General features: G+C 46.0%; 1 protein-coding gene across 1 annotated transcript; it reads left to right on the top strand.

The window, feature by feature from the left end:
• The first annotated feature begins 9,236 nt into the window (after positions 1–9,236).
• Positions 9,237–17,909, top strand: LOC139054203 (uncharacterized). The gene is made up of 2 exons (XM_070530878.1): positions 9,237–10,137; positions 13,441–17,909. Exons 1-2 carry the CDS (start codon positions 9,676–9,678, stop codon positions 13,738–13,740), a joined length of 762 nt encoding a protein of 253 aa, XP_070386979.1. The 5' UTR covers positions 9,237–9,675; the 3' UTR covers positions 13,741–17,909.
• The last annotated feature ends 8,998 nt before the right edge of the window (positions 17,910–26,907 follow it).

A 26,907-nucleotide genomic window follows, 5' to 3' on the forward strand; every position in this document is an offset into this window, starting at 1 on the left:
CGTTGTGTGGGAGAAGGGGCACCTTCTCCCACACAACGAAAATGGCGTGAAAATGGCCGCCTGGGTGACCGCTGAGTCTTGAGTTTTCGCACATGTCGGTCATAACAACGCCGAGTTCTTTCCGAAACCGTTATCCAACCGCCACTATAGTCAACCTAGTAAATGAAGGAAGTTAAATCTTCGTCTGAGCTCGCTGGCTGGAAAAATAGTCAGTAAAGGAGCCTTCATCTTTCGAAAACTACTTGTCTGGACAGGGACCAACGTTTTCCACGTACTGTTCTTGGCCGCAAAGCAAAAATGAGCCCAGCCTTAGTTCTGACCTTTAGGGTATTATACGTATGTCTCGGGATTTAAAGAAACTCATGCAGCTACTCATTTTAACCTTCTCTTTCGTAGGTTATTCGTGGGTGCAGAAAATAAATAAATAAATAAATAAATAAATAAATAAATAAATAAATAAATAAATAAATAAATTTCTGCTCAGAATATTTGAGCCGTTGGTTTCGTTTGGAAATGTGAAATTAAGCACTTCCGAACTGGGCCTCATCGAGTACAATGCGTCATCTGCATTTCTCTCGTGCGCCAGTGGGATAATGAAAATGAGGAATCGAATTTATTAAGACAAGTTGGGCACCCGTAGTAGAAACGGCGCTCGTAAAAACGAAGGTTTTTCTTTTTATTTTCCTGAAACCATCTATGTGTGGCGCCAGAGTTAACAGTGAGTAGGGCAGCGACGCACCAACGCGGCGCGATAGTCAGGGTCACACCGCAGTTGAGCCGGATTCCGGAAGCAGCGCGTTGCAGCAACCGTGCACATGTATCATCTCCGGTTTCCTCCCTCTCTCCGCCGCTGTCACACGCGCAGCAGCCGAACTACTCGCTTAGTGAGCGTGAAAAAAACATGCAGCTGCCCTTGTCTGAGCAGTACAAAGGTGTACATGCCGTTGATAGCCTCTGACGGGGATGTTGGCTGATTCACAATGCCCGCTCAGATATGATAGCGCACTTCCGGTACGAGAGGCCGTAGCGTATAGGCTATATATGTCATCGCTGTAATGAAACCACGCACTATACGAAAAAAATCGCGCTTCCCACAAACATGCGACTGGCCGATTATACTTTCATTCCGGCACGCTGCTTCAGCTACAAGGCGGATACCACTAAACAATTTTTTTAATGCTATGAAGTGCCGGTTTCGAGATGACACATAGGGAGGAAGGTGTGTGTAAAGTCGCTGCCTATTGGAAATCTGCAATAACTATATACGAACTTTGCATGCATTTGAGCAAACAGAAGTTCTCTCTTTTTTTTTTTTATGGTGTTGGGCTGCTGAGCACGAGGTGGCGGGATCGAATCCCGGCCACGGCGGCCGCATTTCGATGGGGGCGAAATGCGAAAACACCCGTGTATTTAGATTTAGGTGCACGTTAAAGAACCCCAGGTGGTCGAAATTTCCGGAGTCCCCCACTACGGCGTGCCTCATAATCAGAAAGTGGTTTTGGCACGTAAAACCCCATAATTAAATTTTTTTTGCTCTTTTTGATCATAGGATATGAAGAGTTTTCTTTGTCAGGTGAGGGAAGAGGGCGACGCCATTTCAGGTAGACGGTCCGAATCCCTAAGTCCATAGCGTGCGTGCTCTCAGCATAGCCTCTGAGTTTGAGGTTCATTGCGTGGCATAGTGAAGTAGACGCGCGTATGAAGCGGTTTATTGACGTTTCGGCCGGGGTCCGGCCTTCATCAGAATACATGGTGTCAGTACAGCTAATGTACATTTGCGAAGGAACTGCCATTTATTCGTTCATATGTTTTCTAGTAATGAGTGCTTCGTTGCACTCGCGTCAACCCCATCTCCTTCGACAATACGTAAACACTCGAGCCTCGAGAAGTTGAACAGGCCGTAGAGAGAAATTAGCGAGCCTGTGCCTCCCGGACTCACATCCGTGTGTGCGGCACGCGCCGCTTCCGCATGATGGTTAATGACGCCCACGGCGTGTAAACCACGGCGGAAGGGGCGTCTTCCCGTGTACCGACGCGACGTGCAACGGTAAGCATAATGGTGCGGTCGCTTTCACCGCCCGCTATAGACGCGGCCGACCAAACGAGCGAAGTTGGGCGGCGCCCATTCCGAGCGCGCGCGTGCGGGAGGCCACGCCAACCGCGCTCGCGCAGCAGCCGCGCGCGTCCGCATTGAAAAGGAGCGCCACGCGAGGCGCAACAGACAACAGGAGTCACACTCGGCTGCGCGCGTTCGTCGCGAGTGAAAAAGACACTGCCGAAATTCCGCCACTTTTCCTTGGGCACCCCTCAACCAGCTCTATCCTCTGCCTCGCTACGCTTATTGTTCCCATTTTTTTTTGCTCGCCACCGTCCTATTACGAAACGACGGTGGTGGAAAGTATCCCCCTCCGCCCAGTCCTTCCCGCGGATACAAAGCTGGCAACGAGGCGCAGCAGCTTTCCTCATTGCGCGCACGCTGGATGAACACCGTAAACACACGCGCGCCGATGCGAGCGCGGCCGCGAACGGCGCCGCCGCTGCTAACCCACTTATTCGCCAGTCTTTCTGGCAGCTCACTCGAAGGAAGCGAGCGCGCCGGGGATGATTGTCGGGCAAGCTGTCTTTCCTACGCTCGTTCGGGCAGGTGAATCTCGGCGTTTTCACAACTTCCGCGCTCGTTCTCCTTTATTGGCGGAAGCCGTGTTGAAGGCCATTACGTGCTGTTACACGGAGACTCTCGGAGCAGCGTCACTCAAGTAATCCCTTGTTTCCCTTCGCCCTTCTTCGTCGTGCTCACTATCATGGCTACGTATTTCTGTCACTCTGACGCCATACCCTCACCAGAAAAATTTTGGGCGATGGGGATACTAACAACTAAGATATGCATGCGCAACGTATCGTGGTGCGCTGTAAGCACTGTAAGACCTCGGTATCATACCCGCGAGACAAAAGTCGCCACTACTGGCTCGTATGTCAACCCTTGGGGCACGGCGACCTCCTCGGCTCGCGCAACTGCTGAGATCTGGATCTTCGGGCCGAAGCTGAAGCTGAGGAGCACGGTCTCCCACTGCTTACATGATGCGGAAGAGATCGCAAAAGAAGAAAACCAAATACACGTCCATTCACTTGAGAACTGACTTGAGTAGTAGAAGTAATAAAGGGCGGGACGTGGTAACGTCTCTGGAGTCGTCGCCAGGCTACCTCCTGCCTTTTATCTAGCTTTGTATTCTCCCGGAGGGAAAGGTTCTATTCTTTAGCCTAAAGTGCTGTGCAATTTCGAGGTAGAGCCTGTCTCGGCTTCCCCCGTACTCCGACTGGCCTTCTGCGTCTCGGTCGATAAATCCTCGAGCCCCGGAGTGCTGGAGTCCGTACCAGTTGTATTTTTCGTTTGCTAGTTGACTGATCTACAATAATTTGCGCGATCGGAGAGATTCGCCCTCGGTTGAAGTTTCGGACCGCGGCTTTAGAAACACATATCGCTGTTTCTATATCGGCCTTACTCATGGCCAGCCCTATGGCAAGGTCCTCCGCCTCCTCGATGCGCCGCGCGTGCTCACAGAGCATGCAGCGAGCACGCGGTGGGAAGTATTTACAACGACTAGGGCCATTTTATCTGTGTCTCGAAATTCAGTGGCGTGGACATATGCTACATTATTCTTTCCCTCGTATTTTTCACGTAGGTTTTGAGATCGACTTATACGTCTGGGTACCTTAGAAATGGGTCATCTTTTGCGACTCTAAGGCAGCACTTCAGAGTCTGCATTTCGCCCTATATCATAGGACTCATTAGCAGCTGACATATGAAATAAGAGAGGACCACCGTGAAGCTATCGCTAAAGGGCATGAAATTATATTAAAGTGGCTACTTAGACATACTAGCACTGCTGGTAATGACCTCACCGATGAAGCCGCCCGGTCTACCCACCTGGAAGCCCGACCAGTTCCAATCCCCTTATCCAGAACGGACGCTGCAAGAAAGCTTCATATCGTGGTTAAAGCTATGACACACACAAATACTGGTTTTCTCCCAACCTTCCGAAGTGTCATATTCATAGGCTTGATCCATCCTTAAAGCAATAAGTGCCATCAACAGTATTGTGCCGCCTCTGGCTCGGGGTGGCACTTACGAAGGCCTACTCGTTCCGCATTGGAATGGGGGATACGCCCATGTGCGACTCTTGCGGAACTATAGAAACGATTGAACACATCCTATGTCTCTGTCCCCAGTACGACGTCGAGCGTGAAGCTCTCTGGACAGCACTGAACCAGCTGGACTCTAGGCCATTTTCGGAAATGAAGATCCTTGGACCCTGGCTGTACGCGTCGATGGCACAGAAAGCCATGAAATCGCTGTTGAAATTCCTCAAGTCGACAGGTCTCGGGAACCGTGTGTAAACTCGGTGCGAACCTTCAACTGTGCTCCCGAAACTGTGCTCTATCTCATCTCTCTCTCTTTTCGTCCTTACACCCCTTCCGCCAGTGCAGGGTAGCAAACCGGACGTGCGTTCTCTTCTATTCCTCTCTCCCTCTCTCTCTTTAGAAGCCCGGACGAAAGTTCACCAGACGATCGCTAATCACCTACTGCGGTGGCTCTTTGGCGCTATCCGTTGGAGGTCGTGGGTTCGACGTCGCGGGTTCGATATTTACGGTTACCGGATGGCATAATACAAATACTCCCGTGTACTGTTTTTCAAACGGCGGATTGTGAACTTGTGTGATCTTCTAGATTGCTCAAGGAGGTTGGAAGAGAGCACAATGCCGCATTGACGAGCATTGCCCATCGAAAAAAAAAAAAAGGAACAGCGTCCGTTCGCGACGAACTGTCAATTCGACGATGCTGTCTGAATTGTCTAAATAATATACGATCACGTAAAGCTCACAGCATTAAGTATTCCAAAAATTATTCGAAACTATTCGGATTTTCGAATAATGTCTATTCGAGAACCAAATCTAACAGTAACTGTCCAATTCGAGGACCGAATCGAATAGGCCTGGTAATATTCGACTCGTTATTCGAAAGTTTCGAATATTCGCACAACCCTACAGAAGACGCGTACTAAACAAAGCCACAAGCGCGAATGTCAGTCAGATCCATGCATGTATTGACCATCGTTCCCATGGTGGCTGAACGATCCCCTATTGTAGTGAACTCTATGCCTCAGGCGTTCTATACACAGCCAACTACCAGGGACCGGAAACTGTGGCTAGTGTTAGAAAAAAAAAAAGATAAGCAGATCCAACTCACACTTATTTATTTATTTATTTATTTATTTATTTATTTATTTATTTATTTATTTATTTATTTATACTGCAATCCCCTCTTTGGGGATTTTAGCAGTGTTCTTCACAAAAAATAGTATAGAAAAAATTTGCATAAACAATCAACCAATAAAGTTGAAAGCATGACAAATTAACTTTGTCGTGTCGATGCTATAATGTCCTTTAATTAAATGATAGAGAAACTTCAGACGGGAACAGCGATTTCTCTGACTTTGGGTTGGTAGAAATTGGCTTCCGACAACATTTCAATTATCAATTTGCGACCGAAGCTATTAAAAAAGAAACGAACAGCCTTTTTTTTTGCACCCTTTCCATTTAATCAATATTTGTACTTGTGTATGGCTCCCAAATAATCGCAGCATAATTGAGTGTTGGTAACACCACTGATTTGTGTGCTAACAGACGGACTTGAGCTATAGGGAGCGTAAATTGGAATCTATGTAATGCCAAGGTTTAGAGAAGCAATGAATAAATGAAATGCACACAACTGCGTTTTTTTTTTTTTTACCCCGTGAAACGTGTAATGTCGTGAAATATTTATGTTTTATGCATTGTACCGTTCACTACGCAGTTCCGTGCATCACAAAGAAAATAAGCTCATAAATTATTTAAGTAAGACCTTTATTTTTCCCCATCATCGCAGAATTTATTATTAGCATTTCATTATTATTTGAAACATAGCATTTTTTTGCATTCTTAATCTAAATTATTACATTAACCTCCTACCGCACCTCCTTCACCTCATCCAGAACCATATAATCTTTGGCTTCTTGGCCAGCCCTCGTTGTGAGTGAGCGTAACTTACTCAATTTATTTAAAGAATTTTACTCTGGAAATTGCCGAATATTCCAAAAGCATATCTTAAAAAGTGCTGAATATTGAAAAAGAAGTAGAGGAGGGCGAATAGTAAATATCGAATATCGAATCGAATATCTAATAGTCAGGTGCAGACGCATATGTTTACAACAAGAACCTTTATTTTGGTATAATAACATGCCTGTACTGACTAGTGCAAGAAGGAAAGCTCACTATCCTTCTTGATAAACTCAAGATCACTAGTTGTCATACAGAAAAACTGCATGAGTAGCCTCTCAACAAACATTAGAGCCTGGTTGCAAACAAGCCCTCCAAGAAAGAATGAACGAAAGTGGCTTTCCAAGAAGACTAAATATACGGTTGCCGAGAAAAAGAAAAGATTAGAAATTGCAGAAAAACAAGAAAAAAGGCTACTGAAGGAGTTGTCTACGATAGACACATGTAAAAAGGCCCGTTGCAAGGAAAAACATCACTGGCTGTGGCGTAATAAATGAAACTGCTAGACTGGTAGACTGCTAGACAAATCCGCGAGCTCCTTCATCGCCTCGTGGAGCAAGGGCACGACATCACATTTAAGTGGCTCCCTCGCCACTGTGGCATAATGGGTAATGAACAGGCCGATGAAGCTGCTAGATCTGCTCATGAAGACGATGTGCAGGAGCCAATGCCGCTGTCAAGAACAGATACAGCAGCGCAACTTCGAGTGCTTGCATACGATGCAATCGTTGTGGAACACATCTAGTTTCCAGCACACACGTCCACATCGACTGTACCCCTGTATGCAGGGGTACACCTGGACTATCCCGACTCGAGACAACGGTACTTTACCGACTGTGACTTGGCGTCGCATTTACGAAGTCGTTTGCCTTCCGCATCGGATGGGAGGATAGTGCTGCGTGTGACCACTGCGGCGACGAGAAAAGTATCGAACACGTTCTTTGTCATTGTCCCCGATACAGCGCACACAGGCAGTTACTCGCGACAGCGCTGGTACGTCTTGACGACTGGCCGTTTTCGGAGCAGACGGTCCTGGAACGCAGATCCATACGGTCGTCATACCACAAGACAGTGAACGCATTCTTGAAATGTTTTCGCTCGAGTGGCCTATTGGAGATACTGTAATTCTCATCGACTTTCACGACCTCTCCCACATTTTTTCCCGTCAGTTTTCTTTTCCTCTCCGCTGTATTTTCCGTCTTTCATTTCCTTTTACACTTCCCCCAGTGCAGGGTAGTGAAACATAATCTCGTCCGATGAACCTCTCTGCCTTTATCATCCCGTTTATCTCTCTCTCTTGACGTTGGCAGCGCCAAACAACACTTTTTTACTTAGTGAAGCAAGTCAGCTTCAAAGCAAAGCTTGCGGCCTCGTCCAACGCTGTCATGTCAGAACTGTCGCACATAACCATCATTAAATAAATTCTGGGGTTTTACGTGCCAAAATCATTATCTGATTATGTGGCTCGCATAGCCATCATAAAGACACACGGACGCGCTTTTCGCCGCACGATGCTGTAACAACAATGGTTTGTAAAATTAATCAAAGACCAAGTAAGGTGATTCACGGGTAACCAGTCAGCTCCCGTTGAAGTATCTTGAAAATTATTTTAAGAGTACAAACCACCATCTAAATGTATTTAAATTCCAGTACTAAGTACTGTTTTGCAAAATCATTTGCGAAATGTCGAACTACTCACAGAAGTGACTCATTTAGAATGCATTTTGAGCAAGGTATTTCAGAGATGCAATCAAGACATGTAGAAGTCTATATTGGACTCAAGTCGCCCTTCTGGCTTCAAACAGCTCTGTGACTTTTCAAGCTACCTATTTTCAACGAAATTCTGGTAATAATCATCGATAGTGATTGTCAGACCGCGCTAGTTTCTCAGAAATTTGCTGGAATTCCGCTGGAATTGCGGCTTGAGCAAGCAACCTTGCCCCTTCGCCCTCCCTCCCTTCCCACCTCATTCCTCCTGCACTCTTTGACAACGCTCTCGCCGCACCTCCTATATTTCCTTCACACGGGGTGTGCTCAGTGTTCTATTGCACACCCTACGGGATCGGTCCACTTTAGTCGGCAAGAAACCGACCGAGCAGACTCGCTGCATCCCGGGGAGGAAAGCAAGGAAAGGTTCGCTTTCATAAAAGAATTCTGCTCTTAAAGGCGTATGTGTTGCAATCAGGTTGCCCAGGTACATTTTGTTGTTTCATTGCGCTATCCAGCAGAGAACAGAGTCGGTCTTAGGAACCTCTTTAGGTAGCACGGATGGTTAAATATAGCATAAGCGGGTTCGCTATAAACGTGCTGTCGCGCACAGCTGGAGGCACGCGATTCTTCCTCACCCCATCACCATATTTCTCGTCGCACTCCTTCCCAACCCCCATCACCCCTTAATTCCTTTACGCCGCCCACAGCATGTATCCCCTGGCGCTTTTTCGATCGTCTCAAGGAAGTTAATTAACCCTTACATTGCGTTATAAATGCAACAATTCTCAATGATTATGTGCACGTCCTCAGAGACAAATTACCTTGCTGCGTTTAGAGAACAATGAGCACTCGGAAATTTAGAGAGATAAAGCGTAATAACGTCACAAGAACGTTTGAAGCCACAAGCACGAAAACGAGACAAATCCATGTTAACCATCATTCCCATGGAAGTTGAACAATCGCAGCACCAGAGTTCCCTCTAGTAAGTTCTATAGAATGCGCTATGCCTGCTATGAGCCAAAGAATGCATCGCATTAAAATACAAGCCCAAAGGAATTTCTGAAAAATTCCCGGCACTGAAGTCTTGGAACGTGTTCCACCTATACCCGAGGACAGATATGGCTTCGATGGCTTCCCTAATAAATTTAGCATTTGTGTCAAGTAATCGGCAGAAGGAACAAGAGAGCTTAATGCTCAACGATATATTGCGTCTCTGATGGTCTCTGGATTGGAAAACTTTATTGTGGTCCTGCAGGACGCGCTTAGGGCGTAGCGGGCGTCTTCCTATCATGTAAGCACGATTAGCAGATCTCAGTGGCACAACATTCGTTTCTTGATAGCAAAGGGAAAAGCGAAAATAAAACGGACAGATCTAACAAGATGCGCGTATATTAACACTTGCGAGGTCCTTCGTTCCCTGTTACTTTCAAAAGGACAAGACGAACAGGCATCCATCGTGAATTTGTGACACGCGCGCTCGGCGAGTAACGAGATGGGCGTTGAGCGCTAGGTGTGCGCAGCGTGCTTCCGGCCAGCAGAGCCGTCGAGACGAGCAGTGTCATCCGTGAAAGGAATGGCCGCTGCGGAGGGCCCTCATTAAAGGCGCCTCCAGCGTGGAGCCGGACAAAAGCCGCCGCCTCCGCACCGCTTCTTCTGGCAGCTTCGCCAACGCCGGGAGCGCGCGGCACCTGGACGCGCCGGGGGTCGTCATCAGGCGGCCCTGGAGACGGGCGTGCAAGGCCGTCCTTGCACGATTCTCGGCCCGTTCGGCTTGGCTGATGCCCCGAGACGGTCCTTCTTTCCTGGCCGAAAAGCAAAAGAGCCGCGATATCGTGGGTGCCGCCCGACAGTGCCCAGAGACGCCAGCGCGCTATGAGGACAGCTCTGTTGCTCTGCCTGCTCACAGCGGTGGACCGGCGCCATAGCACGGCGCACCATCAACCCGCGCCGCAGCCGCCGCGCGCTGACTGCCACCACCAGTACTGGCTGTACCAGCCGGCGTCCGCCGTGGGTGGCTTCCAGTACCCTCACTCGGGGCACCATGGCTACCACCAGCCTCACGGCTACCCATACGCGCCCGGCTATCAGCAGGGCTACCCCGATGGCCGCTACCCAGTCATTGCGCTGCCTCCACCCCCACCTCCACCGCCACCGCCGCCCCCTCCGTCGCTGCCCTATCCAGGACCCTGGGTCCCATCATACCCGAGGCAACCGACACCGAAAAATATGGACCCATTCCCGGGCAAATTTCTTGGCATGGGCACGGTGCGTTACCTGAACGGAGGACGCGACGTCGAGCTAGTCTGCGACCTGCACGGAGATCAGCTGGTCTCGGTAAAGACACTTGCTCTTCGATTACACTTTCACCCCTCACAAGCGCTTCACACTTGTTGAAATGGTTGATTTTGTATTTGTTGTAGCAACCCAAAAAATATACACCGTCTATACGGTGGAAGTGGTAATAAGGAGGGGAGGGAATAGGGGGGAGTACAGCGACTGTTAATGCCAGATATCGAACCCGTGACCTTTAGCTTCACAACAGAATGCCACAAGCGCTCCGCGATCGTAGCGGGTGTTCGAGTACTCTGAAAACGTTTTTTTTTCTTAATTTTCTTTCGTTGCACTTTTCCTGTCTTCGAACGGTGTTCCATGCACGTCTGATTGAGTCGCGAATTTTCTCGTGCAAGGCAGGATAGTGACGCCCATCATTTTTTTTTTCGTTTTTCTGGTGTTTAATAATCGGGACCCATTTTACGTAAATTCAAACTTACACTCGTAGCTTACAAGGATGGTGCTGCATTATTTTTCTATGTTCTGTTTCCTTATGAGGGCTCTCTCTTTCTCTTTCTATATATATTTTTCTTTTTTTCTTTTTTTTCTTTATTTTGGTAGCTACTTTGACCAGTCTGGTCCTGTCCGTTAGGAGTAACTGTGTAAACAACCTCGCTCGCTTTTGAGCTGCAACCCGCGACCAAAGTCTGATTACTCTAACCGAGCATCAGTGCTGAACCTGTCAATCTTGCATACGCTCTTGCAAATAATGGTATAAGCAGGTCGTCGGCGGGTGATGTACTGTCCCTTTCACACCGGCCGCGTCATTTATTGCTCGTCGACGAAAGTAGCCCTAATAACGACAGGACGTTTAAACGTCATGACTGAGGTGCTGAAACACGCTGTTTCATCCGATCGCCCCGAGCAAGCAAACATAGGTGCGCATCTGAGCCCGCACATATGTCCAAGCAACGCTGTTGCGCAAGCAAGTAATGGGTGTGCCGTTATAGGGTTCAAACCGCAGCGAACTCAAATACGACACTTATTTACCATAGAGAATAACAATAACTCCATGAGTGCTATCCATGCAAAAGACATTGCTTGTGCCAAACTCAACATTCCGTATCACAAACCAGGGGCTTGTTCCAGGGAGCGGGGAGGCGGAGCTAAGCGCCTAACCACATAAATAAAATACACTGCACGTTTTTACCAATTAGCGGGGCATATATATCTTGCTGTTTTTCGGAACGTACCCGCGTATCATGAACTATTAACAAAAGTTCATGATACGTGGGTACAGTTATTTCTAAATAATTGGGCTATTACCGAATATAAGAGGGTTTCAGTGTCATGTATATGAGAGGTTTATAACTAACCTAGTGATGATTCTGCACTTGCATCCTACATTTGTTTGGATATAGCTACTTACAGCATGTGGATATTGATATGACAGCGTGCTCGGGGCGTTTATCAATAGGAACCGCTGTTCGTTGTACCAAGATGCGATGACTACATTATAACTGGTCTCTAGGTGAAGCTTGTTTCCAGCGTCGTTTCTGCTCCCAGACGTTAAGAAAACATAAATGAATGCGGGGCCTATTCAACCCCATTAAGGACGCTAATATGTGGGTTAGCTGGGGTAGTCATTATTTAAGCGGAAGCAGATTATGTTTTTGTCTCTCTGTCGGCGTGCGCGGATCAAAGCCGTCCTCAAGAGGAGGATGCTGGGCGTATGACGAAATATTTGCGTTAATTAGCGCCATATGTGTTGCAGCTAGGTCGCTTCTATTCCGTGTGGTTGAACTGTGGGCCTTCACTAATTTTCCCGCGGTATACATTCTTAGCACTGAAAGAGAGCCATGAAAAGGTCGTTTCAGTTGTGTAAGTGCATGCGTCTGAGGCAAACGCCACGCTTTGCGACGAAGGACCGCCAGCGTGAACCGATATTTCTGTGTTTTCTCCTTTCCAGAGGAAGTAAGTGGTATGTGCAGAATGTTTTTCTTTTTGGACAACATAGATATTTTATATATATAAAGGCTATAAGCGCAGCCAACATGGCGTTCTTGCAGACGAATTCCTAGGCGAGGCCGACATACATTGCGGCTAATAAAGCTTCAGAAGACTCATTAACGAAAAAAAATAGTAATTAACTTTTTTATTAGTACCTCAGGGGCAGTTGTTTGAATGGAGAATTTGAAGGCAGTCACATTTTATTGTACCCTCATTTTTTTTTTAATCTGTTAAGTCGCACCTAATTCGAGATATATTTATCATGGAATTTCAACGGTAAATCCATGCAATCTCGAAACCGCCGCGGGAACGCGAGAAAGGCGGCCCCGCTATCAGAACGAAACGCCCCGTGACGATGAGCGCGAGGAAGTTGGACACCGAACGTCTCGGGCCAGTCGCGGCAGCTACTGATACGGCACGCTTCGCCTGGCAAGCATATGCGGCTGGAGTGTGTCGGGCCAGGATCTGCCGCGGCATGTTGCCATTCAAACTTCACCTCCCTCACGCTTCTCTACGCGGGGCGTTGCCGTCTGACGCCCAGCGGGACGCGCTCAGTCTCGATATTGCCTCGATTGAGCTTTGCAATTTGATGATGAATATATCGAAGTGCGATTTTCAAGGTATTTAAAGAATGGGGGTGCATTAAAAATGTGACTGCCATCAAATTTTCCACTGAGACAACTGCCCCAAAGACACTAGGAAAATGTTAATTAACGAATCTTTTTTTAATCAGTCTTCAAAAGTTCACGTTATTAGAGACAAAGTATGTCCGCCTTGCCAATGAACTCATGTGCAAAAACGCCACGTTCGCTGCGCTTATAGCCGTATCATTAAAAATCTGCATTGTCAAAAAAAAAATGAGAACCCTGTATATGTACTTATGCTGCACCGGAAGCATGATATAACGGTCTATCTGGCCTGTTACTAAGGTCACGATATGCATTCATGCCAGACCCTTCTATTAATTTGCACTTCAGTTGTATTCTATTTCCAGCTAATTGCGCACTCTCTGTGATAGAAGCAGGGCGATTTATGGCCGAAACTATTCCTGCAGGCGAGCTCCATGTCTATAGAAGAGCGAACTACATTAAATAAAATGGAGGTTTTATGATAGTCACACCAACGTATACGCTGCCATGGACAAGCTAGCTAAATAGGTGTAATAGAGCGACTGCGGCTAAGGAGACGGCCGCGCCTCTTTGGGCAAATTTAGCCAGGGCCCTGCGGGGTCATGCCCGTCCGAATAGTGGCGGCCTGCGTTATGTGCTTTTGTGTAGAGCACGCAGCTGCATGCCATGGCACGCCATGCACGCCAGGAGCTTGCGGGAGGAATGAGCGCGTTTTGCCTGTTCGCAGAACGTGGTGTGGGTGAAGGCGACGCTACCGCGGGGCCAGCCGCCGGTCGCGTGGCGTCCTCCACTGCCCAGCTGCGGGCCGTGCTTCTGCCCTGTGCAGTACGGCTGCGTCTACCAGCATCTGGACCTGGCCGACCGGAAATTCTTCGCCGACTCGAGAGGACACCACGCCTCGCTGCACATCTACGGGGTGTCGCCGACAGACTACGGTGTATACCGCTGCAGTGCCACCAGCTCGCCGACCGGGTCCGCTGCGGCCAACACCGAGACGGTCTACCAGATCGTCCATTTCACCGGCTAGAAAGCCGCCGTCAGCGCGACGTGGAAATGTGTGCACTGTCGCGCGGCGAGCACGTTCGGCGCCGCCTCGGATTCATTCGGAGGTGCGCGTTTCGTGGGCGATCAGTTAATAGTGCTCAGGCTTCAATAACCGCTTAAAACGCATGTAGTTGTTTCTTTAAATTAAGGATGGTACATTAGCTCGCGCGTACTACTGTGGGCACTTGCCGCTGGATCGTACGGCCTGTACGTCTGTCCGCGATGGGATTAAGATGTTTCGCAGCGGCGCAAACCATCAAATTACTAGCTATTCTTACCCATTCTTATTGCGCTTAAAACGTGTAAATCTTCGACCACATTACAAATTGCTAAGAAATTTAGAAAAAAGATACTTTCACGGCGGAAGTGCCCACAAGGGAGCCTCATCCGGAGTCTTTTCTACACAATCCGAAACACCTTTGCTCTTTACCTCTCTCTCTATCTCTTTCTTTTAAATGTGACCGGTGTTTAATATGTTTCAAACCATAAAACTCTCGAGTTCAAAAGCGATTCGCGAGAGCAGTACCGCCCGCTCGTTGCAGAGGCGCATCTGCGGGTTGGCGAATGCAGGCGCGAAACGGACCGGTAGCATTTGCAGTCGTGTGATTTGACGTTTAGTTTTCTCAACAGATTAGCCCTCAATGCGTTGACTCTTGAGAAACGTGGGGAAGGCCGAATCAGCAGCATGGGTTTAGCAGACTCGAGGCACTTTCGCTGCCTTTAATTTAATAGTTTGGAGGTCGTGCGAGTCATCACTATATGGTACATTCTTACGCGTTCCTTCATCTGGTGGCTCTCGATGGCGGCAAAATGTAAAAACGCGTCCTGTGCTTATATTTAGGCACACGTTAACAAACCCCAGGTGGTCAAAATTGATCCGGAATTCCCCAGTATGGTGTGCCTCATGATCAGATCGTGGCTTTTTGCACGTAAAATACCAGGATTTAACTTTTGATCTTCGACATACTTAATATACTTAATAAGGACATGTTTAATAGTTTTTGCATAATTTCCACGCGCTATGAACGAATCGTGGTCGTCGGACAAATTTGTCCTATTACTTCCCGTTCTCAGGTAGCCTGATCTAGCTTCAAACAATACGGCACTGCCGTTTTAAATGTCGTAAGGCATGTAGTTTGTGAATTCATTCTTTGTATTTCCATACAGTTTCATCGATGGCTTCACTCTCAATTGAATTTAATCGCATCTGAATTTTTATTCGGACGATAGGAACTGAACAGATGTCTAGGGAACCAGCAAAAAGGCAATGAAACGTCTAATACTCACCTATCAACCTAAATTTCCCTTGACACAGTGCTCGATATGCACCGTAACATATAAGGCGGTACAAAGAAACAACAACAATGTTCTTAGTGCGTAGCAAAATAAGAAATTAAAATTCTAAAATTTATAACCGATAATTTTCAGAACAGCGATTTGGAAAACGCGTATTAGTACATATGAAAGTGTGCACACGAAGTACATAGCGGAAGCGAAGCAAACGTGTGTCTGGAATTCGTGACTGAAAATTTCCTGCAAACAAACATGAGTAGCCCATTCAAACAGCAAGCAAAACGGGATGTTGAGCTACCTTTACTATTGCAAATCAGTTCTGCGGAATTCCGCAAGGTGGGGGAAGGCTCACGAAAGGAAAAACTGACATCTACCCGTAAGTAGCACGAAGATACAAAGGAAACCCACACGGCCGGCTTTATCAGAAACAAAGCTTCGTAGTCGAAGAAAAATTCGTCCTCGTCCGGAGCTACTTCTGAGTTGATAATAGGCAGCAGTATATTCTCTTAATTCATGAAGGACATATTTGAGACCCACTTTTCAATTACGGAAGTCGAGACATGTTGGTTTAAAAAATGCAGGAACCGATCTCGTCAACTCCGTGCAATGACACGGAGTTATGTGGCGTGAGCCGACGAGAAAAGAGGAGCCAGAATAAAGGCTCCTCCACTGTGCGCCCCTGATGCGCGACAACGGAGTCGAATCATGGGAAGCATAGAACGCCAAAAACGGGACAAAACGAGAAGGCACACGACGTTGCGCTGTTTTGCGCGCTTCTCGTTTTATCCCGTTTTTTAGCGCTGTTTGAATCCAAATCACGTACCCTCTAGCTCGCCTAGTCGCGTTGTAGAATCGATGCGTCGCGGAAGAATTACTTAGTGCGCAATGGGTGAGCCCTCCGTCTCCTTCCTCTGGATTAGGCAACCGGCTCTCGTTGCTGATTGGCTGACACGAGCACTATAGCCTTCGCTGCTCTGCGCGGAGTTTGCGAGACGGAGCACAGCTTCTGGATGCCATAATTTGCACGTTTTTGTTGTGTGTTCTTTTTTCTTCCTTTTTGTAGATCTGAGTCATTTAGGTAATGACTGTGGCCTTGCCGAAAATACTTTCTACAAAAGAAACTGCAGGAATGCATTTGATTTGCTGATATGTACCAAATGCTTTTTCTTCGTGATGTTTGTAACCGTTAGTATTGTTTAATTTATTTTTTAAGTAGGAGCCGTATACGATAGCGACACGCCTCTCCTTCAATCAACAGAACGGCTCCTTTTCGTAGTACGCGAATGCTACTGTCTTAGCTTTCGTTGTAAAAGACAATATTGTAAATGTGAGTGGATTCAGTTGCTTTTTTTTACTCACTGTGGAAGCATGATTCTTAATTTGCGAACAGTACTGATACAACGCCAAGTGTTAGTATAGACATATTTGGTGTCGACAGACCAACATGAGATTTCATGAAATTTGACGTCATTTATGCGATATGGCATGGTTAACAGATTGCCCTTTGAATTGGACAAAATCCTCCTGCTCAATAGGCTTCTTATGTGCTGAAAAGCAATGTGTACTCTGTCTTTCTAGCAGCTAATTCTAATGTATTTGTCCTGAACCTAAAAAGATAGCTTTTCCAACGTAATGCAATATTATCCCTCTCGCTCAAGACAAAAATAAAATAAATAGTAAATAATAAAAAATGTGCTGTCAGCATATAGAATGTTCTTGGGCGTATGTAGTATGGTTGCAATATCGTTTATGTCAACGAGAACATGTAACGCGCCTAGAATTGAATCCTGTGGCGCATCGCGCGTTATCTAAGCCATATTTCTTGCGTTAGGTTTAACGGTGGTAATAACTGGTGTTTTGCAAATGGCTTTCAACGTAGCACCTTACGAATTTTCTAACCATTCCTTCAGATACCACACTTCCACAGTTACGGTAATAGAATATCATTATTTACTGAAACAAAGGCCTTCTTGAAGTCTAGAAAGATTCCTACCGCCAGAAACTTACGCTGGAAATATTGAATCATGTTATGGTTTATATCAAGTAAGGCCATCTCGGTCAATTTTAAATTTTATGTGTGTGTGTCTGTGTCTTCTGAAAACCGTATTGACGTTTTATAACCGCCTTGTTTGCTCGAAGGAGATTTCAAAGTAGTGTATTTATTATCTTCTATCACTTTTGAAAGTAATGGCAAAATAATCATTGTATGTGCCTACATGGAGACATGCTGTGATGCGTGCGCTAGGAACGAAGACATCATTTTTCCCTATCAAACAAAGACACAGATTTTTTTTTACGCGTGCGTTAGGAGTACACGACAATAATAGTGACATTTTTTACAATGGTGTTTAATATTAGCGTTTATTTGTTATCCCTAAGTCTGAACACGTGTTCTGTGATGTGACGACCACGTGCGATTGCGCGGTGAACGCTGTTATGGGTGTGCTCACGCATCACTTGTTCTTCCTTTTCTTCTCCCTTTCCTTCTTTCTTTCCTGCTCTCTTCCCCTCCACCATGGGTAGGGTAACCTGGTTAACTTCTTGCCTTTCCTGTTATTTCTTTCTCTGTGACGTCACGTGCGGGATCTACAGTTGGAGTGAAAAATTTACAGATCACGGGATCGGAGAAAAAGCTGAATGTTTCCACAGCCGGAGCATCGCAGCCTGGTTTTCGGATGTATCCACCCTGTACTAAACCCTGTATACTATATGCAAACAACATAGCGTTTTTTTTTTACTGGCTATGGTCTCAAACTGGTCGGCAATTCAACGTTTCTCGGATTCCACGGTCCGAATAACTTTTGATGCCGACTGTGAGAGTGTCGCTGTTTACCAGAAATAAAACATTGTTGAAAGTCAGCGCTGTGTGTGCGCTCTGTTCCTCCTTTGTTTCCGTCTGCTAGTTGCGCTACAGTGAAGGTCTTCGTGACAGACACACCGACAATCCCCGATTACAACCTTGCTCGACGGCCTCATTCGTCTGCGGTCTTAGTTAATATGCGATGTTAGGGCCAAACAACAAAATCTTGCTTACCTCAGTAAGGAAGCCTTCATTGCGGTGAGGCCACCTTATGTCACTCTGAAAGCTTCCTTACTGAGGGGCCCTCGGTGAAGGCTTCCTTGGTGCTTCCTCAGCGTAAGGTTGCTCCGAAGCTACCTTCATGCGTCCTTACGCCGCTTCTGGCCCTGAACGAGCGCTTCACCTCAACGCATAGCCACGTGACGTTTCCTTGCGCGTGCGCGCTGTCGTCCACCTGCGGAGAAGCACGAGCACGGTACATCTTGCCAGGCATGTTCGTTTCAGTCACGCGTGCGGCATGAAAGCGTTGGTAGGCGTTGCACGACGCCGGCGTGCCAGCGTTGCTGGAGCACATCAAGTATTGCACTGTAATATGGTACTTTTTACGTTTAGTGAAAAAAACTAGAAAAAAACACCCACGCATCTCTATATTAGCTCTTCAATTTAAAAATTGTCTGACCATACAACAGTTTTTTATTAAATAATGGTGTTCACGTAAAGCTTTTAAGAGATCATCTCGAACCCAGGCATGGGACAACCGCTCCTTACGTGAGGATGGGCGAAGGGAGCTTACAGAGTACGCTTGCTTCCTCCATCGGTCCTTCGCTGTAAGGAGGCCTCACGTAAGGTTAGGAAGCGCTCGATGGAAAGGAACGTTTCATTGTTTGGGCCTTAGTGTTTAATCTTAGCAGCGGAGTGTGCGTTTATGATGCTGCCATAAATGAATGATCCGACGCTACCAGATATGTATTAAGTGCAACTACTCCTACTGAGGACCGCAGTCGTTGAAACACCAGCAAAGTAAGGCGCCTGAGCATGGTACATCCTCGATTATGAACTCTGGAATATCTGGCCTCTCGTTACCATAAGCTCGGCAACACATTTTTCATGTTTTCCTTTTATATTTAGAAATGCTGGTTATCGTACTTTAATGTTATGAATTATGTGTGTGCTTAATATCGAAATACAATTTGCTTCTTATCTTTGTATATTCGACAGACAGATTTCTTAAATGAATGGAACAAAGAACTTATCCAGCTGTTTCATCCTTTTCAGAAGGAAAGGGTTTCCTTACGGTTTCCTTAATTTCCCATGGTTCTTTTAAGTTCACTGAAAGGTGACGTTGTATTATAAAGTTATATAATAGTTCATAAAACCAGGGTGAAAAAAGCTAAAAAACGGGGGAGTGGGCAAGCGATCACTTCAGAGTTATTTGTGATATTTTTATGCAACAAATAGCAATTCAGACGTGTTTGTTACTCTTGTAAGCACGTGAATAACATTTCAACACACAAAAGAAAAAGAAACATGAAGTCTTCTTTACGTACAAGTGTCGTTCGATAATGCATCGATATCTATATAGCCACTCAATACCAAAATGGATGTTTATAAGTAACGGCAATGACTTTATCAAGCCACTTTATCTACACGCACTCGCAATGCACATTCATCAGTGAGTACTCTGAAGCAGTTTGAAAACTGCTATTTAACGTAAATATAGCCACACCGCCTCCTCTCGTGATGCTTCGCAAAACTGTATAAGCACCTTAACTGAATAACATGGCAGTCACCGGAAAAGCAGGTCTCAATAAAAGTACAGATATCAAATTGTTGAAAAAGTGCGTCCAAAAATGAGCTAGCAGAGTCTTCCTTGTTTCCTAGACTCCGCGTTTAAGCGAAGCCAAAAAATATTGCTTTACATCCCTCCCACTTTTGAAGCACTGAAAAGAAGAGTCATCATGGCAGCGATACGCCCGGTCATTAGCACGCTGTTGTTGCTACAAGGGCCGTAGCCAGTATGGAGGCGGGGGCTTATGGGGCTTCAGCCCCTCCCTCCCCCCCCCCCCGAAATTTTTCCGTGCTGTCATTCACTACAGACCGAAACAACCTCCGGTGCCGAAAATCATGCTAGATTTTGTCTAGAATGTCGTTGCCACGCTCGAAAAGACATTTCAGCTGGAGCACTGCGAAATCGGGCTGGATTTCGCGGCAACGCCCATAGGCCAGGAGTCACATAACGCAAGGAGTCCTATCCGAGCACAAAGTTTCAAGGGCGTTTTGATATGGAACGGGCAGGACGCGGCATCTCGCGGAGGCAGCGGAATCTACGGAGTGCATGGTGCACTGACATTTCCAAAGTCGCTCTTTATATAGATTTTCAGTTCCGGAACTTTGTGGGTTTAATTTTGTTATAAACATTTGACGCCAAATGTGCACTGACTTCCTTAAAGTTATGCATCGGACTATACAACTAGACAAGCCATACGAACACACATTCAGACAAGTTGACAAAGCACGCAGTGAGGTCCGCTGAGACAAAGCGTTGTGGTGATTCATTTTTGCCGTCGTATGAAACAAAAGAATACCACCATTTCTTGCGCCAAAGCATCCATGTCAAGACACGAAAACCAGCGAAGGTAGCTACGTTCTTAGTTATTTTTTTACTTTGACTTTTATTCGCGAGGACACATTGAGCCTCTTCAATTTTCTTGTTCTCGCTACCCGCGGACTGCTAGAGCCAACGTGAGCGCAAGCGTTTTTATCGTGTTGCCCCGAGCATTGCGTGGTGCACTTCGGTGCGCGTTCGTTTTCTCTGGCCGAGTGGAGTTTGGCCTGGCAGAGTTTTCGAAGCTTTCAGGCTCGTAGCGGCCCTCACGCAGCCTCGTCGTCCTCCTACAACGTCGTCAAACAAGGCTCGCCACGCGGTTTTCTTCACCTGATCTTCATCATACAGATGTCGTGATGTCATCATCATCATCATACACTCGTCGTCATCCTATTGTCACACCTCTTTAGTCGTTTAATCGACGTCATTCCTTCTTCATTTCATCGCACTGACGCTGTCGTCATTCAGTCGCGAACATGCCAGCGTTATGCCATCGCCCTCATTTCGTCGTTGACATACATTCATTTTCGTGCAGTCCGTGCAGTCCGCTCACTCCGTGTACTCCCCGAGATGAGAGGCGGCGTAACACTCCACACAACACAGCCACAGTCGATCCAACACAAGATCCTGTGGGTGCTGCTGAAACAAAAGGCAGGTGAAACCGGTGGAGCTCTGGACAAACGGTCCCACCTCTGCTAAACCCAGTAAAGAGCGTCAAATATTACCCTGACAGACTGCCACAAAAGACCCTGTAAATGGAAACCAATAAGTGTTTTGGATGATGATCATGATGATGATGTTAGTGAAGCAGACGGCGCGCTCTGCTGCACATTGATGTGTGCGTAGTGCCCGCATGGGCACTTCTTGCCTTCTGGAAGGGGAATGATCGAAGTCCACAATAACAGAATTATAGAATGACACAACGTTACAAGTCACTAGAATGAGCAGATACGCCTTCGAAGGTGCAGGCTGCAGGCGTTTCGAGCAGTCTGCAGATAGACAGGGAGGCATTCACGTTTACATCTTGCATTGCTTGACTGCCCTGACGATTTCGCACCTTTGAACGCGCTGTACCTCTGCTAACAGTATGTGTGGCAAGCCTAAGCTTTAGCTCGGGAGCCCTCATCGTTTAATTGCAAAACTAATTATGTAGACACTTCCAGGACCATTTAGGCAGTCACCGTCGCCATGATATTCCGTATAAAGTCCAAGTTCCATACCGGCGTGGCCGCGAGCTGCAAGCTATAGGTGCGAGTGAGAGCATGCGAGGATAAGCCGAAGATGGTGGCTCGATCTCGCTCGTGCAAGCGTGGGAGGCGGGGAGCAAGCGCGCCGTCTTCCTTCGGGCGCAAGGCACCGGGAGGCGGGAGTAGGAGAAGACGCGTTCCACTCTGGCGGCGTCTGCGTATGGCACGCCTTAGCGCGGTCGCACCGGCTCCATCGTGAAAGCGACAGGCGGTCGGTTCGTAGTCGTAGGTGTGCCGTTAGCTGATGGTTTCGTGTGCGCTTAGTACGCGTTGAAGTGAGAGACAGCACTAGAGTCAATTCGCTCACTGCATATGCCGCGTTTTGTGACGCCAGCATTTTTACAGCGAGCGTCCGCTGTCATCGAGTGAGATGTGTTCATGTTTCCGTGTGCGCGCATAAAACTATGTTTGTGAATTTAGTCATTAGCCAATGTTTACAAATTTACGGCCGATTATAGTAACTATCCTCCCTCCGTATAGCAGCCTAATAATTTGCTATCGCAATCGATGCTTCGCCTCGTGCAAAACTGCCAGATTTCTTTTTACTCGGCAACCACAACAGTAATTTCGATGCGGTTTCTTGCATTTCGAACAAAAAGGTAATATCAATAATGTTCGATATTTTCAAAATCAAGAAAGCCAAGCGCCATGTTTACAACTCTTTAATTCAGCAATGAAAAACAGTATCACCAATCACTAAACTACACCTAATAATACGACTAGAGCAGATAAACGTGATCTATCACCCACCTTTCTGAACAGTACTACTATTTTTATGATGACTTCCGCAACACACTTGTAAACATTGTAACAATTTCACGTAGACTATGACTTCACATATGCCGTTTTTCCACTTTATCTTCTCGGAGAGATGCACTTGACAGAAGTGCGTTGTCTGTTTTTGCTGGAGGATTACAGATGTGTAAAATTTGCGTATGTATATTTTTTGGACATACCCATTCTTATCAATCACATTTAGAAGTATGCACAGCCATAATTTGATATTGTGCTTCCCAAACTAGATAGCTTGTAACTGTATCTATTAAATGCAACAAATTTTGCCCATATCTGTACAGCGCTTGCGGGTTTTACACACTCTCATTTCACCTAATTTCACTCACCGCTAGAGCTCGCGAGCGGGCCAGAATTATTACTATTAGCAATTATTATTATTATTATTATTATTATTATTATTATTATTATTATTATTATTATTATTATTATTATTATTATTATTATTATTATTATTATTATTATTATTATTATTATTATTATTATTATTATTATTAATGTGAACTTATTTATACATCTGGGTCTTCCGTCATTTCAAACTTTGTTCACTCAAACGGTTGTGGTGAGACATTTTTGGAACCCTGATTTCAAACAAGAATATGTTGCTCCCCGTGCACTGCGGAAAACATTGCGTTTTGTAGTACCGCACTGCAACACAAGATTTGGTAAGGCTAGTAGGTATGCTTATGTCCCAAGAATATTCAATGATCTTCCTGATCATATATTTACTGCAACTTCGAAACGAAACTTGAAAAAAATGTTGAAGGCACTGTAAGATATGTATAATACTGCATTTCTCTTTTCTTGTATTTCTTTTGTCACTGATTTCAGCTGATTTTCTGTTTCATTTTGTGTGATGAACTTCACGAGCTTGTCATTTCTGTACATGTTGCCATTTTGACTTTGTTTGCCGACATGCCGGGCCAAGTCACGCAAGCCACTTCGTTGGCTTTGACGGGCCTGCCTTCTGATGTACGATTATTGTAAGATGGCAACAATAAATATTATTATTATTATTATTATTATTATTATTATTATTATTATTATTATTATTATTATTATTATTATTATTATTATTATTATTATTATTATTATTATTATTATTATTATTATTATTATTATTAGCGCCTGCTTACTCTTCGTCAGGGAGAGGACGTCGTCCACGTCCCGCAGCAACCGTCGTCGTAGCCGCCAGCTTGTTGCCTCGCAGAGGGCAGCCCAACTATGACGAGCAGGGAGGCGAGGCAGGCACTTTTACGTTGACAGCAGCAAGCAGCGACGCACGCGCACCAGCGTTGCCCGGGGTATTGCTGCAGTAGTCTTGCGGAAAAAAAGAATGAGCCGTGCGCCTGCTTACTCTTCGTCAGGGAGAGGACGTCGTCCACGTCCCGCAGCAACCGTCGTCGTAGCTGCCAGCTTGTTGCCTCGCAGAGGGCAGCCCAACTATGACGAGCAGGGAGGCGAGGCAGGCACTTTTACGTTGACAGCAGCAAGCAGCGACGCACGCGCACCAGCGTTGCCCGGGGTATTGCTGCAGTAGTCTTGCGGAAAAAAAGAATGAGCCGTGCGCCTGCTTACTCTTCGTCAGGGAGAGGACGTCGTCCACGTCCCGCAGCAACCGTCGTCGTAGCTTCCAGCTTGTTGCCTCGCAGAGGGCAGCCCAACTATGACGAGCAGGGAGGCGAGGCAGGCACTTTTACGTTGACAGCAGCAAGCAGCGACGCACGCGCACCAGCGTTGCCCGGGGTATTGCTGCAGTAGTCTTGCGGAAAAAAAGAAGGAGCCGTGCGCCTGCTTACTCTTCGTCAGGGAGAGGACGTCGTCCACGTCCCGCAGCAACCGTCGTCGTAGCTGCCAGCTTGTTGCCTCGCAGAGGGCAGCCCAACTATGACGAGCAGGGAGGCGAGGCAGGCACTTTTACGTTGACAGCAGCAAGCAGCGACGCACGCGCACCAGCGTTGCCCGGGGTATTGCTGCAGTAGTCTTGCGGAAAAAAAGAAGGAGCCGTGCGCCTGCTTACTCTTCGTCAGGGAGAGGACGTCGTCCACGTCCCGCAGCAACCGTCGTCGTAGCTTCCAGCTTGTTGCCTCGCAGAGGGCAGCCCAACTATGACGAGCAGGGAGGCGAGGCAGGCACTTTTACGTTGACAGCAGCAAGCAGCGACGCACGCGCACCAGCGTTGCCCGGGGTATTGCTGCAGTAGTCTTGCGGAAAAAAAGAAGGAGCCGTGCGCCTGCTTACTCTTCGTCAGGGAGAGGACGTCGTCCACGTCCCGCAGCAACCGTCGTCGTAGCTTCCAGCTTGTTGCCTCGCAGAGGGCAGCCCAACTATCAACTTGTGGAAACGACAACTAGACAACTTGTGGACAAACAAACCAACTAGACAACTTGTGGAAACGCTGCAAAAGAAATCCCAGAAATCAAAGACTGCGATTAGAATACAAGTCGGCAAGAAATAGAGTTGTTGCTCTTCTGCGTGGCGCCAAACGCCGTTACTTTTTTTATAAATTCCAACAATCTTCAAATAATGTAAGCAAAACTTGGTCTTTGGTAAATCATCTCAGAGGAGTGAGTTCGAATAGCCGTTCTATTTTCGGTTTTTTTCAACAACCTCCCACAGAAGTGGCTGATGCTTTCAACAGGCACTTTGTTAAAGCTTCCCAAAGGGCCCTTTCTCCATATACAAGCACTTCACCGTTAGGACATTCCGTATCTGAGTCGGCTTTTCTTCCGAAAATTTTGAAGGGTGATCTGGAGGCAATTATTTTCAGTTTCCGTCCTAACAAGCCCACTGGATATGATGGAATTTCTTTACACACCATCAGGAGGAATTTCAATGCGCTGTCGGATATTATCCTTCATATACTGAATGGTTTTTTGGAAGGCGACGAAATTCCAGAATGCTTAAAAACTGCAGTTATTGTACCATTACACAAGTCAGGGAAAAAAGATAGTATTGAAAACTATCGGCCAATTTCAATATTACCGATTATTGCTCAGCTCTTAGAAAAATTTCTTTTCCACACTATGTCTTCTTTTCTTAACAAATTTTCTATCCTTACCAATCGACAGTTTGGCTTTGTTTTAGGGCGTGGTACTGTGGCACTGCTTGAGGAATTTTCAGATGAACTGTTTTCGGCATTTGATCAGAATCTTTTCACATGTGCGCTATTTTTAGATGTAGCGAAAGCGTTTGACACTCTGAATCATCAAATCTTGTTAAGTAAACTGCATTTTTGGGGATTTCGTGGGCCTTTTTACAAAGTTCTCGAAAATTATTTGAGCAACAGATTTCAGGTGGTCTCTACCGATGATAAGGGCATATTTAGTTCTAAGCTGTCGGTAAAAGCTGGAGTTCCTCAGGGGTCCATTTTGTCGCCCTTGTTGTTTAATATCTTTGTTAACGACTTCCCCTTGGCAATTTCGAAATGTTCAGTATTCCAGTATGCTGACGACACCGTATTATTAGCGAAACACCTTTCTTATAAAACATCCACTGAAATGTTGCAAAATGACGTGCACAAGGCAATGCTTTGGTTCTCTAATAATGGAATTGCTGTAAATGCCCAAAAAACAAAACTTGTTTGTTTTCGCTCCCCACTTAAGACTACTGTTATTAACTTGCCTCTCTACTTACATGAGTCTGTCTGTGTTCATTGTAAATGCGCACCTATTCCATACGTGGATTGTGTGAAATATCTCGGAATCTATTTCGATAGTAATTTATCGTGGCAACATCACTTATCACTTATTTGTTCCAAACTGAGGTCAGTAGCCTGGCTGTTATTTAATATCAAAAGTATTGCACCCTTGGCTGTAAAAAAGATTATAGCACAGGCACAAGGTTACAGTGTATTAAGGTATGGCATTACAGTCTTTGGCTTTTGCTCGGATCGTTGGAGATGCAGGGTTGACCGGATTCTAAAAAACATTCTTAAAAACGTTGCGTACAATTCCCCAACAGTAACATCTGCAAACATCTTCCGTGAACTTGGGCTACCAAACTTCTATTCATTACTTATAGAAACAGTTGTCGTTAAACATTTCTGGAATTCCGATTTCAAACAAAAACGTGCCGCCGCAAGGGAGCTAAGAAAACATGTCCGTTATGTTGTTCCACGTTCAGCCACAAGGTATGGCGCGGCCAGACGCTGTGCTTATGTGCCTGATATATTTAACAAACTACCAGAAGAGTTATTTAACGCGACATCAAAAAGAACGCTCAAACACATCTTAAAACATCTAGAGTAAAATTACCCTCTTGTACATTGCTTTTTTTTTTCATCGCATTATTTACCTCCTCAATTTTTGTTATATTTATAGGTAAACAAATGTTATCTTGTTCTTTTTAATTTTTTGCCTTTCATTTTTTTGTTTTTTTTATTCATCTCTCATCAATTTTTGTACATCTTTT

This window comes from Dermacentor albipictus, chromosome 1, assembly GCF_038994185.2.
Source record: "Dermacentor albipictus isolate Rhodes 1998 colony chromosome 1, USDA_Dalb.pri_finalv2, whole genome shotgun sequence".
NCBI lineage: Eukaryota > Metazoa > Arthropoda > Arachnida > Ixodida > Ixodidae > Dermacentor > Dermacentor albipictus.